Below are 20,170 nucleotides of genomic sequence, written 5' to 3'. Positions count from 1 at the left end.
TGTACTACGTCGTACATTCTGTCATTCTCTGTGTAAAAGGATATATCTATACAATTTTATTGTAACTCCTTCTCACGTTGCCCGTCTCGTGGTGAATAATTCGGTTTAGAATGGTTGATTGATAGCGTTAGCACGTATATGTAATCTTCCTTTTCATAAACAAGATATCAAAACTCATCTAAGTCTATTTTCTAAGAAGCTTTTTGTTTGATTTGTCGAATGGGTGTAGCTTCATATTAATTGCTTATTTCGTTTAAGGGCGTACTTCCATTTGTATAATGTACATGTGTATGTTGGAGGCAGAGTGTGCTGTTGCATTTGCTTCCTTGTGATAGTGTGGATCTGATGCCAATATTAAAGTGCTAACACACTGAAATAACATACCTGTCAAGGCATCCAGCCCAGCAGTCAACTAGGTCTTAAAGCAGATATCTCAGCAGAAATACCCAAGCAGGTGGGGGATCGAGAAAGGAATACACCTGCTGTTACCAACTTAATTTATCGTAAGAAGCGACTGATGTGGGAAACCCCTGCAGAATTGGGAATTTGCTTTTGTGCCCTCCATTTTGCCTTAAATAAAACAGATGCATCCATTACAATATTTGGGATCTTTTTAAATTTCATCCTTTTACTTCCTATCGCCTTGATTGGCAATACCTCACTTTGGACTTGTTAATGTTAAACGGTCGCCAAGGTGAGGAAGGCAATGGGTTCTGTCCCGGGGCCAGTACATGCCAACGTCCTTAAAATGGCAATTATGATACCCAGCTTCTGTATTAAGGTAGTGGCAACAACTGGTTCACCCGTTGTTAGTACATGTGACCTGGCGGAATGCTGTGCTGGGTGCCTTCAGTATGGTTTCCTGGTGCGATACAAATGTAGCACTATAGAGTCGGTATCAGATCCACGCCAACAAATGGAGGCAAATATTCCAATATACCCTCCCTCCGACACATATACACACATGCACGATTACACAACACACATGGAGGCACGTTCTTAAATGACCTGAGTTGTTAATAGGACGTTGAGCAAAATAAAACCAAAACAAAACCCATATTTTAAGGGCGGGTGGATGGTTGGACCTCTGTCGGCTTATGTGCTATGCAGTGGGACACAGCGGCTTATTCTTTCCCCCGAACAAGCAATGTAACAGAGACGAATAGCAGGATATATTATTCTTTTCACTCTCAGGTTACATTAAAGGGTACTCTAAATATATTGTATATATCTATTAAAGATATTGTCGTGTAAAAGCCAATGATTTTCACCTGTCATTCTACTTCGAAATATACTGGTTAGGAAAATCGTAAGTTCTGGCGAATGTGACGCTCTTTGGCTGTGACGTCACAAGCTGAACACTGTATGCAGCCACCATGGTTGTAGTTGTTAACTACTACATTCGCTGGATTACAAAAACAAATCACAACAGTTGTTTATTATTAATGGTTAAAATTGACCGATTACTGCTAATTTTGAGTAAGAATGGGCTGAGGGGAGCGGGAGGGGGGGGGGCTGATTTAATTCAATTTCTTGTAATGTATATAGGAGCTCGTCATATGTTAAGAGATCAGTTGAATAATGACAAGTATAGTATTTACATACCTGGATTAACGAATTATGTACAATCGTGTTCACGTATGTAAAGAAACCCCAACCGTTATTGAGAGTCATTTCCTTAGTGTGAAGCTGTAAATAAAAAAGGAAGACACCAAAAATAATAAATTTCTTCAGTTCTGAGACGTTTCCATACGACCATTACCGAATAAGATAAGAGACCAAAACAGTCACGTGACCATTCAGAACGAGAGGAACACCAGATTAAACGAAGTTACCCGACTCTTCTCTTATACGAAGTATTTTTATGGTGCAATATCGCATATCAATCAGGGTGCACTAAGTAAACACGGCATTTTTGTCATGTTAGAAGTATGACCATTGTGTCTATCTAGTGTATTCCTCCATGGCGGATTGGTCGTAAGATAAGATAAGATAAATTTTATTATACAGATACATGGTACATAAAATGCAATACATTAAGACATCAGTTACTAATATCACACACATATTGTTCATATATTACTATGATAATAGGTATAGTGTTTCACAACACTCAAAGTCCATATACCATTTATCAATAAATTAAATTAAATTAAATAAATCAAAACAAGGCTTGAAATTAAAAGTTTTCAATGGAGACACCGTAGGCTGGAAAAAGAGAAGATGAGGTTAGAATAAGGTGAGATATTTATTATTTGCAGGCTGCACATTTACATTGGGTTCCATTACAGGAAGATATTAACGATTTAAAATTGCCGTTATGTGTTGTGGTCCTTAAGTTTTCAGGAAGATTATTCCAAAGACAGGCTGCTGCATATTTGAAGGATTTTTACTACCGTATGTAGTAGTCTTAACATGTGGGATGTCCAAAATGTTTGTATATCTGAAGCTGTAATTTTGAGACTTGGGTGTGACAATATTGAGGAGATATGGCGGTGTGGTTTTGTGTATGATTTTGTAGGTTTCTATAGCCATTTGCCTCATTCTTCTAATTTTCAAAGTAGGTATCTTTGCCCGGGCCAAAAGTTCATCGTAGTTGCATGAGAAGTCAGCATAAATAAATCTGAGTGCCCTATACTGAATTTTCTCAATTTTTTATAACATTTGTTTCCGAACAGAGGTGCCAGGAGAGTGGGCAAAAATTAAAGTGTGATAGTATGAAGGTGTGGAAAATTGTGAGTTTATTTAGTCTGCTCAGGTGTTTTCTAATCATGTAGAGTACATTTAGTTGTTGTGAGGCTTTTCTACAAATGGTTTTGATGTGGAGATCGATGTTTTGTGACCAGGTCTTTTTACCTATTGCAAGTGCTTGGAATTTGTCAGGATTTGCTTTCATTTTATTTATATCGAACCAGTGTATGATATATTTGGTGTCTTCTTTGGTAGCTCTCCAGGAGAACCGGGTTCCTCTGAACATGGTGGTAAAGATCGAATTAACAAAGAGATTGTAGTGGTCAGTAGGATTCAGTTCATTCCCGCCATCTTGACCGGAAGTTGGTATTTTTAGAATGGTTAACACTCCGGCCTTCCAAACACGCGGCCGGGGTTCGATCCCCGAAGTCGGCGTACGCATGGAATATTCAGAGAAAGTGTTTTTCTCCTGCCCACACAACTCCAACAACCCAGGTGGGGTATATAATGGTTTGGGATGGGTGTTGCGGTATCTGAGTGTAGCATTCAGGTGAGGTGGCACCATAAATTATACCGTTGGAAGCACGGTCCCACTACAAACAGAACACAATACATCTCCAGCACACACACACACATACACACATAGTGAGATATTAGCCAGGTGGCATATGCTTGATAAGGCAGTTCCTGCGAATTTAGAGTGGCTTATGTTAGCTAGATAGGGCGCTTTATCAAATATTGTATATTTATTTATTTATTTAAAACAAAATGATAATGTGGTACTATGCTGGAATTAATCAACGAAATATTAATAAGGTATCTTGTAACAGTCACACAGGTTGATTATGGTACCAAAATAACTTCGAACTTTCAATTCTTTTTTAAAGCAAAAATGTTATTGAAACTTTTATCCTACTCTAATTGGTATGTCTACCCTTTCTATTTTCTATAAGAACAACTCCGCTAAGGTTCGATATCGCACTGCCAAGTTGTTAACTTTTAATGATTTTCACTATTTTCCGTGTCACGAACCATTTATCAAATATGGAACACCTGTAATTAGATTACATTGATCTTCTGCCAACACGAAATAGTTTATATAAATATGACAAATAGCAAATCTCTTTTAGAAACAGTATATATCTCTATATTTATAAACTACCTGAAAATGTAGGTCTGGCAAAATGGTATATATTAACTTTACAATATGACGTTTGTCTGTTATGTTTTAGTTGATCTGATTTCATCTCTTTTAACGTCTCTTTTCGATCTTTTATTTGTCATAATTGCACGAGTCTTCTGTGTGAATGGGCCATGAATAATTTAATTACTATAATAATAATAACCTTTCCCAAAGAGGATTGAACTACTTATTCCTCAGTGTTTGCTTTAGTAGAAGATTTTATATAACAATATGAATACCCATGATTGTTTAATAAAAACAACCTGCCGAAAACATCACATATCCGCTGTTTTGAGATGCTATAGCAAAAGCGATGACAGGATTTTTCATCAAGACATGAATTGTCAAAATATATTCATATGGCTATAGTTGTTTTATTCGAAAATAAGTTTTGACTAATTTGACTAATAGCGAGCCAAATGTACTCTAACACCATAAACACACTCTAACACCATTAACACACCATAACACCATAAACACACCCGAACACCTTAAACACACCCAAACACCATAAACACACCCTAACACCTTAAACACACCCTAACACCTTAAACACACCCTAACACCATAAACACACCCTAACACCATAAACACACACAAACACCATAAACACACCCTATCACCTTAAACACACCCTAACACCTTAAACACACCCTAACACCTTAAACACACCCTAACAACATAAACACACCATAACACCATTAACACGTCCTAACACCATGAACACGTCCTAACACCATGAACACAGTATAACACAATCAATACACCCTAACACAATAAACACACACTATAATGTAACATAATAAACATACCCAAACACCATAAACAAACCATAACACCATTAACACACCCTAACACCAAAAACATACCGAAACACCATAAACACACCCAAACGCCATAAACAAACCCTAACACCTTAAACACACCCTAACACCTTAAACACACCCTAGCACCTTAAACACACGCTAACACCATAAACACACCCTAACACCATAAACACACCCTAACACCATAAACACACACAAACACCTTAAACACACCCTAACACCTTAAACACACCCTAACACCTTAAACACACCCTAACACCATAAACACACCCTAACACCATAAACACACCCTAACACCTTAAACACACCCTAACACCTTAAACACACCCTAACACCTTAAACACACCCTAACACCTTAAACACACCCTAACACCTTAAACACACCCTAACACCTTAAACACACCCTAACACCATAAACACACCCTAACACCATAAACACACCCTAACACCATAAACACACCCTAACACCATAAACACACCCTAACACCATAAACACACCCTAACACCATAAACACACCCTAACACCATAAACACACCCTAACACCATAAACACACCCTAACACCATAAACACACCCTAACACCATAAACACACCCTAACACCATAAACACACCCTAACACCATAAACACACCCTAACACCATAAACACACCCTAACACCATAAACACACCCTAACACCATAAACACACCCTAACACCATAAACACACCCTAACACCATAAACACACCCTAACACCATAAACACACCCTAACACCATAAACACACCCTAACACCATAAACACACCCTAACACCATAAACACACCCTAACACCATAAACACACCCTAACACCATAAACACACCCTAACACCATAAACACACCCTAACACCATAAACACACCCTAACACCATAAACACACCCTAACAACATAAACACACCATAACACCATAAACACACTCTAACACCATTAACACGTCCTATAACCATGAACACAATATAACACAATCAATACACCCTAACACCTTAAACACACCCTAACACCAAAAACATACCCAAACACCATAAACTCACTCTAACACCATAAACACATCCAACACCATAAACACACCCTAACACCATAAACACACCCTAACAACATAAACACACCCTAAAACCATTAACACGTCCTAACACCATGAACACACTATAACACAATCAATACACCCTAACACCTTAAACACACACTACAATGTAACACAATAAACACACCCAAACACCATAAACACACCCTATCACCATAAACACACCCAAACACCATAAACACACCATATCACCATAAACACACCCTAACACCATGAACACACCCTAACACCATGAACACACCCTAACACCATTAAACACTCTAACACCATGAACACACCCTAACACCATAAACACACCCTAACACCATGAACACACCCTAACACCATAAACACACCCTAACAACATAAACACATCCTAACATCATAAACACACCCTATCATCATAAACACACCATAACACCATTAACACACTCTAACACCATGAACACATCCTAACATCATAAACACCCCTATTATCATGAACACGTCCTAACACCATTAACACACTCTAACACCATAAACACATTCTAACACTATTAACACATCCTATCACCATGAACACGTCCTAACACCATTAACACACTCTAACACCATAAACACATTCTAACACCATAAACACACCCTAACACCATAAACACACCCGATCATCATAAACACACCATAACACCATAACATTTACAGTCATTGCAGCAAAAATAAAAGTTTGTTTTATCTACATGATATATGTGTGCGCATTACATTTTGTATAAAGCTATAATGACCGATAAGGATTAGAAATTTCATCATTATAATGCCCACTGCACAAAACTATTCCATGTAAATCCATTATTGAATTATTAAAGCTCCTTCCATACACCCCCTCCTCCCTGTATTTATCAATGAACTTCGACCTCATATCAAAATTCACAATCGAGCAATGAAGCATGACTTATTTACACGTGAAGTAGGTGTAAACAAGCGATATATGTGTAAACAAGTTTTGTTGTAGAAAATTGTATGTCTATGCCACAAGTGCTATTTACTGTACTCTAATCATTTCAGAATATTTTGATAAAGCTTCAACAGGAAATGGAGGAAGTGAGTTTAAACTACAAACTGAGCTTTGGACTGTTAACTGGTGCAATTCTAATGTACCCGACCGTTTTATTTGTGGTGTTCAAACTTACAAAGGAGATCCAGTTGGTGGCGATGTCATTCAAAGACCAAGCTTCATCACTATCAAAGGAGAGAAAGCGAAGTGAGAATCTTCTGTGCCGGATGCTGCCTGTCTCTGTGGCTAGGAAACTGATGAGAAACGAGAAAGTCGAACCCAGACTGTACAAATCAGCGACCGTGTGTTTCTCTGATATTGTTGGTTTCACCACAATATGTTCCGGGTGTACACCATTCCAGGTCGTAGATTTACTGAATCTTCTGTACAACACATATGACTCAAGACTTGAAAAATACGACGTATACAAAGTTGAAACTATCGGTAGGTACCTCCTTCTGATACATTAGTATATATCAATTAAACGTTATGAAACCAAACCCAAATCTTCGTTTTCTATATTTACAAACAAAGTTTATCATAACATCAACCACACTGCTCGACGTATGTTCTTGTATATTCGTCTGACGTTGCGTAAACTACATCATATTGTCATTCCAAGGAGTAGCGTTATTTGATACTTATAAAACTCAGGATATAGTTAAAGCAGGAAGTTAAATGGTTTCTTATAAGGAATGATTTTAAATGTTCCGTCATTTCCTTAACTTTGATGTCCGGTCAGTTTGGAATAAGGGGGAAATAGGAAATAAATTGATACTGCTGAAGATGCAATGCAACATCCAACGGGGAGAAAATAAATACATTGTTCTAGGATTTTAACCTTCTATAGCAAATTGTACTATAAAGAATTGGCAATGCCAATATGAAAAAACAATTTGGTTGTATGCAAATTAGTATAGCAAACAGAAAAGCGGAAGTTGTCTGTTAGCGTCTGCGTATATGCCACTCGAAAGGAATATTGGCTTTACTGGCATGCCTTCAGTTGACTTTTCACATTAAGCAATTTATTAGTAAATACGCCAATTTTCATGATGTACCAACAATTAAACGCTTGATGCAGTGTCTGTTTCATTCGTATTTGAATATTTACATAAAATTGATTGGCTTTATTCATAAGAAATACTGTTTAATATAACCGCTTCATCTGTGTTAATGTGATGTGTGTATATCTGAATGATATTTTCTGATATGTCATTAACTTTATTCCCTAAAAGGCGACGCATACATGGTCGTTTCCGGTATCCCGGAGACAAACGGCGAGCTCCACGTCAGTGAGATTGCGTTTTTAGCTCTCGATCTTTTGGATGCTACACACAAACTTGATGTTCAAGAACTTGCAAATAAAACACTCCGTTTGAGCATTCGTATCGGCGTAAATACAGGTAAGTCTTCTTAATTAAACTGCACACCTGCATTTTTGCTGGATAGTGTTTTAAATATCCCTACCCACCGCACTCTGGATTTTCGTATATACAGTATCCTCCCGGTAATTTGCTTTCCCACTATAGCAAAAGTTCCAATTACCAACATTGCTTGTACACCTGTACATGTGCGCCTCGTCACATGATTATCGCTGTGCCCTACAAACACGCGCCACGTGACCCTTACTATAACACAGTGAAGTCCGTAACATTGATGAATTCAGATATTCCCATAGGAGGGCTGCCAATTTGGGCCTTCTGGTGGCTTTCAACGATAAGTCTCCAAGTTGACCTTAATTTCATGTCATATCATGTGGCATAACCCCAAGGTAGGTATATACAAAAAAAAACGTATCGGTGAAACCACCGTAAGGCCCAAATTGGCACCCCTCCAAATGTATAGTCAAGGAAAAAAACATAATTCACAGACAGACTGCACATACTCGGCTTTAACAATTATAAGTTGTGAGATACAGCTAGTCTCTCCCACCTACCTTATACATCACTTATTTGTTCTGAAATTTCTCTGAAAACCCTTTAGATGTCTAGAAAATGAGATTATGAACACAATGACATATCCATATTGACTCCATCTATAATAGTGATCGAGTAACATGCATTCTCCTAAGACATGCCTTTTTAGCAATTTTGCTTTGAAATTTAGCACAAGATGTGCAAGTTGTAATGTATTTTAGATTGTAATAATTATGTGTGCTACACTGCCATATTTTTTCCCTCACACTTTCCACAGAGGTTTATTATCAGTATTTTAAATTCTGAAAAAATAAAGTGCATTTTCACTACAAATAGGTTTCACTTTTGATTTTCTTTCCTAAAAATGGGAATTTTTCATGAAAAAATGCTATTTTACACTAATTTCTTCCTGATTCCTGCAATTATATAAGTCAAAATATGATCAAAGAAGTAGTTTAAACAGTAAGTAAGAGTTTTAAACCCATGTCTGATATGAATATCACATGAATTCACTGTAAATTACATAAACAAAGCACCAATCACTATGAACACCATTTTTCAAAACAATGCCAAGGGAGGTAATTTGAAAATGAAAAAAGTCAACAAACTTACATGTTTCAGGTTTGAAATTCTTATTTGGGTAAAATGAGACTCTGTGACATTATTTGCATGTAAATAGCACAAAAGTATGGTGATTCTATTGTGATAAGGGTTTCTTTATTGATGACATCACAGGTATTGTGATGTCATCAATGCTGTGGAGGTCATCAGATTCAGCATCTATGATGTCATCAATGCTCAATGATATCATAATATTACTTGTTCATAGCAACACACTATAAACAAGTATAAACAACACTGTGAAGTAAATTAATGATGGGGAAAAACAGCTGGCACAAAAGAAGAAGTATGAAAATTGTTACTGCAAGAATGAGGGACCACAAATTAGTATTACCTACTGCATGTAATGTTGATCTAAGATCTGGCAGCTCATCAGACCCAAATTTCTCGCCTTTTAAAACTGTTCCCGTCAAGATCAGGAGGCCCCAAAAGAACGTGGTGGATGTCATACAGCACAAGTACCAAGGACCGGAAAGAACGGTACTTTCGAAGCTGAGACCTGCTGTAGCTGATAGGGAAGTAGAGGGCACCCTGGCTAACACACAAAATGAAAGCATAATAATATCACTAAAATTTCTGTCTGTTCTGTGCCAGTCATTAACACTACACTCATGTGTGCAGCCCAACCTTAATATCAACATAGTACACAGAATTTTACCTCCTGTAAAGCTAGCTTTGCATGCGTAGGCACCCTTTCGGATTATGGCCAAAATTTGGGCTCGAACCAAAATTTTATTCTTTTATTTTACAAATGTGAAGCTTACATAGCCCACTTCATCATGCTTATACCAATTTTAGTATAGTTTTATTTTTATAATTTTTTCACATATCATTATACAGGGGTTAGCCATTTAACAAAAATATCACGTATGGCCACAACCCTCTACTTCACACTGCTACCTTACGTACGATAGTCTTGCTACGATAAATCTCAAAATAATACACAAACTTTAAACGAGAGAAAACAGTATATCAGTCCGCTGATAAGACATAAACTGGAAGTAAGCACTGAGCAAAGATGACGTCATACGTTTATTTTACGGTTTAGCAAGATAAACTGTTAACACTTTTATAATGATAAAAGCATGGCGTGGTGCTTGTTTGCGAATCATTTTCACAAGAATGCAGAAGTTAAAAAAAAGAAAAACATTGTATGCATTAACACTCCCAGCAATCAGGACAACCAAAGAGTGATGACCAAACAGCGACAACAAACAGCGACAAAGAGTGATGACCAAACAGCGACAAAGAGTGATGACCAAACAGCGACAAAGAGTGATGACCAAACAGCGAGGGCATTACGATTGCTCAAGCTTTTTTGCCCATGTTAGTTGTGTTTACATTATATTCTAGCGCTTAACATACTGGATGCGAATTAATATGTGTGATGATGATGTCACGATAGCCGGACATTGTTTTTGTCTTACAGGCCCTGTAGTGTCGGGTGTGGTTGGCGTCAAAATGCCGAGGTTCTGCTTATTTGGGGATACTGTCAACGTAGCGTCCCGCATGGAATCCACGGGGAAACGTAAGTGAAGTATAAGGATAATTAACGAATATGTGCCAGGCACTTCCATAATATTGTAAACTGAAATCGATTATGTGTTTAATAATGCATGTGTGATTCCTTTTCTCATAAGAATTCGCTAAAGCATACCCTTTACTAGTAATTGAGGTACAATGTACAGCATACCTCTTTTTATTTAATGTTTAGTTTATCCCAAAAAAGTTATTTGAACAAATTTTTCAATGTGCAGAATTCAAATTAATGTATTATTTTGAATCACTTAAGACGGGGCCGACACGTCTCTAGATTCTCCTGCATCGATGATATTGTTTGGGATGATACATCATCAATGCATTCAGTATAATGAATATCAATCAAAATATAGTAAAGATCACTGTATTGATTGTTTTTGTTTTGGAATGTAGGATAAAATATGAATTGTATGGTTGTTGCCAAAAAATGTGATTTGAAGTTATTATTTTATAAGCAAGCAAATATAACAGGAACATGCTTTTTTGAATTGGAGTGTTAAGCACATCGTCTACTTAGAGCTCCGATTGAATTGATGCAACAGTCAATCAAACATGAGTGCCAACTGTATATCTTGAATAAGTTTAGTTTTCATTCGGCGAAAGTGAATACTAAAAGCCAACATGTTCTAGTTAAGGAAGAGTGGTGGTAAGTGCGGTAAAGTCGTTATTGGCAGTACGGCATTTTTTTTTTATATTTAGGTGAATAAAAGACATTCCATGCCTTACATTAAACATTTTCTGTCTGAGGATTGGATGACTTGCTTGGGGCACATTAATCCCTATAATATGCTGACAGAAAATACGATAAACCCTTTTGCAATTCTTAGCGCGAAATTTTGTGGCTAAATAAAGTTGTATCTTCTTCGTTTGGGCAACACTCTGAATAAACCATGATAGGAGACTTGCTCACTATGTCTTAAATAGTATTTCCCAGATTTGACTGCCGATACCACAGCGGATGGAACATATCTCATACGACTGATATGTGTTCCTTCCCTCTTGACCGCATAATGGACATCACAGAAGGCAAATTTTATCTTTTTCCCCGATCGCAAAATTTGGGAATTGTGTATGTAACCTACTCTTTATTTTGGCAGTGTCTACTACGGCACCCGTCTTCTTACATCCTCGATACTCCAGGGGTTGCGCTAACTTGAAGTACAACAAAAGAATATCTCGGTTGCAGAACGGTAAAATTTACAGCTTTGAAGTCGGGTGTTGCTCAAAGAAAAAGTATCAGCCTAGCGATTGGTCATTTTGTTTTACCCGAGACGAATCTTATTGCTAACCGCGTGCCTTAAATTTTGCTATTACATATTCCAGAGTGCAGGGTTGGAAAGTGACCGTATTTCCAGGAGTGTCAAGGATGTACACATGACCTCAGCTCTTGCGCGTACGCGACACCAAACGAACGACTTGGAATGTTACCATGTCCATTGACCATTGTTTGTTGTCTCTGGGATGTAAGATTCTAAGAAAAGAAAACAAAATACGTCGTTCAATCCATATCTATGTTGATTGATCTTATACTTTGTTTGTAGCTCAGAAGATACAGTTAAGTTCTAATACTGTGGAAGCATTACACCGGTTCCCTTGCTTTCAGACACAAGAGAGGGGGTTTGTGGATGTCAAGGTAACTACTGCAGGATACCATAACGTAATGAATAAGTCCTGGTAAATGACGAAATGTTTCCTTCTGTTTAAAGAACAGCACAAAATAAATATATCAAAAGTGACTAATTTTCAAAGTACTCCATTATGTGGTGAAGGATTTTAATCGTAAATAAATAAAAATTTAATAAAGAAAGAAATTACTCAATTTTCGCGAAAATTTAATTCATCAATGGATCATCTGAATTGTTGAAAGGAAGAATAATATATATATTGTTCATATTTATTTGTGTGTATTTTAATTATATTTATACTCTAAATGGTCTCTCTCATGAAGTAACAAATATATAATTGTATTATTTGTTGCTTCATTACAACAATAGACATCAAAATTGTGAATTATGTTTGACAAATTATGTGGTTTTGTCCAAAAGAAGCCATTTGCAACTTTGGTCCCCAAACTTTACCCTCTAATATCTGAAAATGGTCACTAAGCTTATCTTAATTTCATGTCAAATTATGACATCATAACTTAAAGATATATACCTTAAATTGGGATATTTTACTTTAGTAATTTTTTTTGCGTATTTTGCACAAGATTCATATTCGCAAAAATGTAATGACTGTAAAAGAATACCCTCTAATAAGCTTTATTCGTTAACTTCGTGTCAGAGTACCAGATCACCTGAATTGTGTTTACAGAAGCTGGAAAGGTTTAAGCCTGCAGCGATAATCTATAAGGTTCTAGTTATGTATTGTAGGATGGTTAAGTATTTACCTGTAAAACTCGGCGAGTCCTCGTTTCTAAAGAAGATCGCTGAGTCAAGACTAACAACTAGTCTTACCCGTGAGTGCACCAATCTAATCTTTTAGAAATTGCATTCTATAGCATAGTCCGAAATGGCCGAAAAGTTTGACCAGTACATTTTACAACTATGTACAAATTTTAAACAGACCTTCACTGTTTTAACCATTTTGACGACGATATTACAGCTACATGTAACGACCATATTTATGACTGCATAAATGAGTCAATACCAGATCATATTTCGTTTAAAAAAGAGGATGTAGGGCTAAAGTAGGAAAATACGCTGCTGAGCATGGCAACACTCAGATAATCTATGAAGTGCAAATCGCTCAAAAAGCTTAACTTGCGATATTTTAACGTTAGTTATATTTTTGCTCATAGTTCCAATTCGCAACAAAATAGACTAGTAAAACTAAAATTACGGATATTTTTGAGAAATTTGCAAGAAATAACCTACGTAAAAATTTCTCGATTTACGGCATATGCATGTTTTTGTATCCTAGAGAGCCCCCTGGAGGAACATAACGTCTTCACTCTTCCCCTTGAGTTTGATAATATGGTTGCTTTTAGAACGGTTTGTGTTTATCGATTGGGTATTTTTTTTTTATCAATATTGGATCTTGTCCAATTTAAGGAAATTCTTCATTAAAATATTACAGTAAAACAATGAAGAAATTCCTAGATAAAGTATAGACATGACTAGTATTGTCATCTATGGTTTTGTGAAAACCAGATACGTCATACATGTACTACATACAGTCAGAGGTGCTGTTCTATCTAAACCGTTGTTAATGAGACACTGCTGACTATGTGGTTGCAAAACACAGAAACACAGTATGTGGGTAAGTTGACTAAATGCCATATTTAAAAGGCATTATGTTGACAGTGCTGACAATGGAGTTTTGCTGATATTTAACAGTGTGGCAAGTGTTGGTACATGTGAGAGATTGAAGAGAGTCGACCGAACTGCATCGGTGAGACTTAATTAAATGTCCACCAAACAACGAGTTAATAACTACTAGTGTTGTCATCTCGTGATTTCATGTCATAGTATTTTATGTAATTACTGAACTTTTGTATTCGACAGGGAAAAGGTGAAATGCGGACCTCTTGGTTATTACCGTCTAGTTTGTCGCCGAGTAGTCACGTTCGCATGCAGCCTCCTCCGGATCACGCTGCTACGACAAACATGTGTGGAGTGTAGGACATTAATATCATCACGATGGCACAGCATGCTTGAGGTGACATGGTCGTTGATTAGTCGACATGAACTGTGCTTTTACTGTTTTTCATTCACGAAACCGTTCAGGCTACTCATGTTCTCTGACATGTTTCCTTTATAGCAAGAAATACGTTCCACATGTAGATACATTGATGTCAATCTGTTTAAAAAGGACAATTTTCAGAGATTTGTTTCATGATGTTTGCACGTATATACTGATTGTAGATAAAATGTTTCAAACTTTCAAGCAACCTACGTTTTATACATTTTAACAAAAACTAAATAATAACCATTAAATACGATTATTTTCTGTAGAAATATTTGCACATTTGAAGGAATTGTAGACTCCCTGTGCCGAATGGAAACCTGGAGCATCAGTATTTAAAAATTCTCACACGGTTACTCCAGACAAATATTACCTTAAAAAACTAAAAACAAAACGAAATAAAAACTTGTACCTGAATAACATAAAGTAGTTTTTCTCTTAGCATAAGCAATAAATTTAACTAATAAATAGTCACTCTACGAATTATAGGAAAATTAAAAATCTATTGTTTTATCGTGCAAGCCGAGGTGAAGGTTCGTCTTTCTTCACCTGCCCTTCCTGTATCAGCGCATAGAAAATGGATAGCATTGACTGAAAACATATCTGAAACAATGTCCTTGTAAGATGGTAAAGTGGTAAATTTCAATTCAATGATTGATACCCAATTAACAGTCGTACTTAGATAAATAATTTGGTAAAAGTGAACTTCACTTCAGATACGGAACAAATTCCGTTACAAGGCATGCAGGCTGATGTCTTTAATTAAGCTTGGTATTTTATCAACATTCTCGTCGTACATTTTTTTTTTTTTTTTATGTTATGGAGCGATAACATAAAAAACCGGAGTATACTCTCATCATAAACCGCTTATAATTTAATCTACTATACACGGTCCCTGTGGAAATCAACTTTTATTGATGGACTCTTTTCTCTTAGAAATTATTACGCCGCTGTATCAGCTAATCAAAAGCGACGTTACAAAACGGCGATGTCATTTTTTTATGTTATGGGCTGATAACATAATATTTTAGGCCAATGAAAAGGTTTGTTAAAAGCGAGATTAAATTATTACGAAATGACGTGTAAATCTTAACAATCGAGGTCAAAAGACTATCGGATTTACATTTATATTTATATACAGTTTATATACGTTACTGAAACATTTTATAATGACTTATGTACATTATGTTAGTTATCACTTTGTTACATTCAAATTAGTTACGAAAAAGATTGAATTGTCATAACTTCAATAATAAAGCATTAAAACAAATTCAGAATAACCCAACCTAGATTTATATTATTTCAGTTACTTAAGTCAAACTAAATGTATTCAATTCACATATTTCAAACGCTGTATTGAATATGACTTTTCACAGTGTTGAAATTTACACTGACCATTCTGTCTTTTTGAGGACTTAATAGTTGTAAATGTTATATTGTTATTGATGTTTGTATATCAGGAAATTATTATGATATTTTTGCTTAGATGTCTTTGTAGTTGTTAATCGTCAGCAGTCATATCAGTCCTCCATACAATTATCCGGTGTAATCAGTTGAAATGTTACAGTTATAATACTACTGTTACAAAGACCAACTCGGTGCTATTTATAGCAACCATCTGAACTGGAAATGGGCAGTCTTATTGCCTACATTGGCACACTTGCACAGAATTTTAATAATTTACAAATGTATGTTGTTGTAATACTCTTGTACGATAATAAAAACAATAATTGCTTGTAATATTTGATTTATGTTAACGCATTTCATATTGTCATTTGTCCACTGAGATGATGAAGATGGTGTGGCACGATTACAGGAAGACTGTATCAGACATCAGTGCTACTGAATCAGTGTTAAATGTGTATGCCACTTTCGTGTTTTATTGATTGAGGGAGGTAACAATATTAAGTTGATCCTTCTGAGCCAACCAACCCAATAGAAAATACACGAACATAGGGTAAGAAAAAAGGAGATGTGATGTCGGAATCGGTCATTAGCCGGAGAGGAGAATAGCAGGCTATCTTTAGCTTGTTGAAGCAATGTATGTTGAATGTAAGAGTAATAGAACGAGTATTAGAGGTAAGGGCAGAACTGGGGTGGTCGTATTATGTTCATGTATTAAACTGTTGTTAATCTACGAATAAATATCTTTTTAAAAGCTGTTGTTTGACTGGTTTATACATTTCGATCCCCCCCCCTGGTCTAAACTACACAGTGTATACACATTGGGTCAGGTCAACTGCTGTACCTGAGTGGAAACGGCTTATTCACATACACAAACACGGTAGCAGCCCGAACTTCAAAGAAATGTTGCAAAGATTTATCCTGAACGGCTGTAAATATGGAACCACGTAAATATTCTGCCATAATTATTTCGTTACTTCAACGCCGCTTGCTATTTTAATAATACTATACGTTAACTTGATTAAGTATACCGCTGTGATCATCTCTCGTGTTTTACCTTCTGGTTAGTCAGTGCTTACTGTAAAACTGTAACCAAACGTGACTATAAGGGGGTTTGTTTGTCAAATCATTGACTATGTAGGGGTGGAATAGAGTAACCTACGTCTTTTGACTGAAACCTGCAAACTACGAGGTTATACTAAATTATATTCGTGTCCAATGAAAAAGTAACAACTATGACACATGTACCTAATGGTGATATTTGGGTGGCTAACGGTACTATAATAGTAAAAATAAGGACAAAGATACCGTCAGCTTTTTAAAGCTAAATAACAGTCTCAAGAAAAACACTCTTTTTTGTTACAGGTTTTAATGGATAACTCAAAATACCACAAATAAAGCTGAAACGTCTAATAGTTGCATGACATAAATACATGTTTATGAAAAGACTGCTTATAATTTTACCCTTGACTTCCCCAACGGCAATATAAGGATTCGCAAACGAAACAAATCCCCTCGTGTGTGGTTTAAGATTTTATATTTAACAGTACCTCACTACAGTGTGCAAAATTGTTTGAGGTATTCTTATACTTCACCACTAAAGGGAGCTAAATAAAAAACATTCAGAAACACAAACTCATTTGAGGCATTTTCAAACTTAACCAGTATATATATATATTGTCAAATTCCGTGCAGGAATACATTTTCTAGAGTCACGAAAAAGATGTTTTAGAAATAGAAATGGTTTGGTTTGGTTTAGTATTGTTTAACGTCCTATTAACAGGTATGGTCATTTAAGGACGGTCTCCCCTGTGTGCAAGATGCATGCGTGTAGTGTATGCGTGTGTGTTTTGGAAGGCGGCGATATGTTCGTGTTTGTCTCCTTGTGATAGCACGGAACTGATGCCGACTTTAAAGTGCTACCTCACTGAAACATACTGCCGAAGACACCCAGCAGGACACCCACCCGGTCACATTTTACTGACAACGGGCGAACCAGTCGTTCAATTCCTAAATTGCTGAACGTTAAGCCGGAGTAGAAACTACTATTGTTACAGATTCGGGTATGTCTCGGCCAGGGGACAGAACCCTAAGCCTTCCTCAAAGGGGCGAACGCTCAACTAAAGGCCAAAATTGAGGCATTATCAAGGGAGACATTAGGAAGAAGAAAATTGTTTAGAAAGAAGAGAAAAAGTAAGATCCCAAGTTTAGTCGCCTCTTACGATCATACAATGGGGGCATCAGGTACAATTCTTACGCCCTACCTGCAGGGACCAAAAATAGAAATGACAAGATTGAACTCGACTTAAGGAAACTGAAACACAATCTTGTTCAAATATATGACTTTGATCAAAATTATATTATGCATTAATGAAATCGCTGGAGCAATAAAAAGAAAAAATCTATGAATAGTAACGGTGACCTTGACTTTGACCATAGACCGCTGAAATACAAACTCGTTCTAGATATTTTCATGTTTGACCAATAACTGAAGTTTGACCAAAGTCCGTGTAGGAAAGAAATCGCCAGAGTAAAAAGAAAACAAAATACAAAGAGTAACGATGACCTTGACCTTGACCTTGACCGCTGCAACACAAACTCGTTCGAGGTGTCCTTACATTTGATCGAAATCTTTGCCGAAATGAAGTCGCAAGTGCGATGAAAAAAACCCTCTATATGTAGGAACGGCGACCGCGACCTTGACCATTTACCGTTGATACATGACTCGTTCAAGGTATGTTCATGTATGACTCATACGTGATGTTTTATCAAAATCTAGCCGAAATGAAGTCGCTCGAGCGATGAGAAAAAATATCTTTATAGTAGCGGTGTCTGTGACTTTTGACCGCTGATATATGGAACCCGTTCGAAGTATTCTTGATCGGTGAACGCACGTACGACTGTAACGCTATAGCCCCTCCCCGGCTCTGTCGTTAGGGGATCACTGGTCACCAATCGACATACTCAGGACAACAGTGACCAACTTCACTCACTTAATATATACTAACAAACCTTCTGGTCCTGACCCCACCCCTATCCAAGTCTCCAAGTCTCCTGTTAGACCTCTATATTTACTATCCAATTAAACTACTCCATGGTAAAATACATATATTACACCCGTAAAAGGACGAGGGAAATGTTGTCATAAATGACTAATCAAATTACTGAACCAATTTCTGTCACTCCTTATTCTAGCAAACTACTTAAAGTTATTTTTAAACTCATGTTCAAATATCTCTCGTGATAAAATGTTTTTCAGAATCATGTTGTTTGTCTAAGGATTCAACTGTTTCCCCGTTATTAATTAATCACACAGGTACACAATGAAATAGTTAATCATCTTGACAAAGCCAAGGAAGCCAGAACGTTTTGTCTGTAGTATCATCAAAGACTTTGTTAAATTATGGCATGACACTTCATTTACAAGTTTGAGAGTGGTATCGACCTAACATTTGTGCATGGATATACATTTAATCGACAAACTTTGTAGGAAGAGGCAACAAAATGTTCTGTCTTAACGTGAAAGCTTCACGTTGTTGAAATTGACAGAAAAGGACAATAAGCTGCTGACATTTTCAATAAACATTTGAGCAAATAATGAAAACTATGTATACCCATTAAAACAGAACCCGCACTCTCTCTCTCTCTCGGTGGATCTACCCTGCATCCTAACTTATTGTTAAAGAATCCATCATTGCTAATCACAAGCACTAAGGTCGGTATCTCAACAGCCATGCTATAATACATGTACTCTATATAATACATGTACTCTATATAATACATGTAATATATATAATACATGTGCTCTATATAATATATGTGCTCTATATAATATATGTGCTCTATATAATATATGTACTATATATAATAAATGTACTCTATATAATAGATGTACTATATATAATAAATGTACTATATATAATACATGTACGCTATATAATACATGTGCTCTATATAATATATGTACTATATATAATAAATGTACTCTATATAAGACATGTACTCTATATAATGCATGTACTCTATATAATAAATGTACTCTATATAATCCATGTACTATATATATACAAATGTAGTTCATGTATTATATAGAGGACATGTATTGTATAGAGTACATGTATTGTATAGAGTACATGTACTCTATATAATCCATGTACTATATATAATAAATGTACTCTATATAAGACATGTACT

The 20,170-nt window shown here is 36.3% G+C and overlaps 1 protein-coding gene across 1 annotated transcript; it reads left to right on the top strand.

The window, feature by feature from the left end:
• The first annotated feature begins 6,847 nt into the window (after positions 1-6,847).
• Positions 6,848-15,190, top strand: LOC110463966 (atrial natriuretic peptide receptor 2-like). The gene is made up of 5 exons (XM_021518937.1): positions 6,848-7,253; positions 8,045-8,212; positions 10,776-10,874; positions 12,427-12,518; positions 14,392-15,190. Exons 1-5 carry the CDS (start codon positions 6,848-6,850, stop codon positions 14,506-14,508), a joined length of 882 nt encoding a protein of 293 aa, XP_021374612.1. The 3' UTR covers positions 14,509-15,190.
• Positions 15,191-20,170: the final 4,980 nt, after the last annotated feature.

The sequence above is a fragment of the Mizuhopecten yessoensis genome, unplaced genomic scaffold (genome assembly GCF_002113885.1).
Source record: "Mizuhopecten yessoensis strain PY_sf001 unplaced genomic scaffold, ASM211388v2 scaffold10949, whole genome shotgun sequence".
In the NCBI taxonomy this organism is placed as follows: Eukaryota; Metazoa; Mollusca; class Bivalvia; order Pectinida; family Pectinidae; genus Mizuhopecten; species Mizuhopecten yessoensis.
Note: the sequence above shows the minus strand (reverse complement) of the source record. Positions and strands in the feature narration are given on the sequence as shown.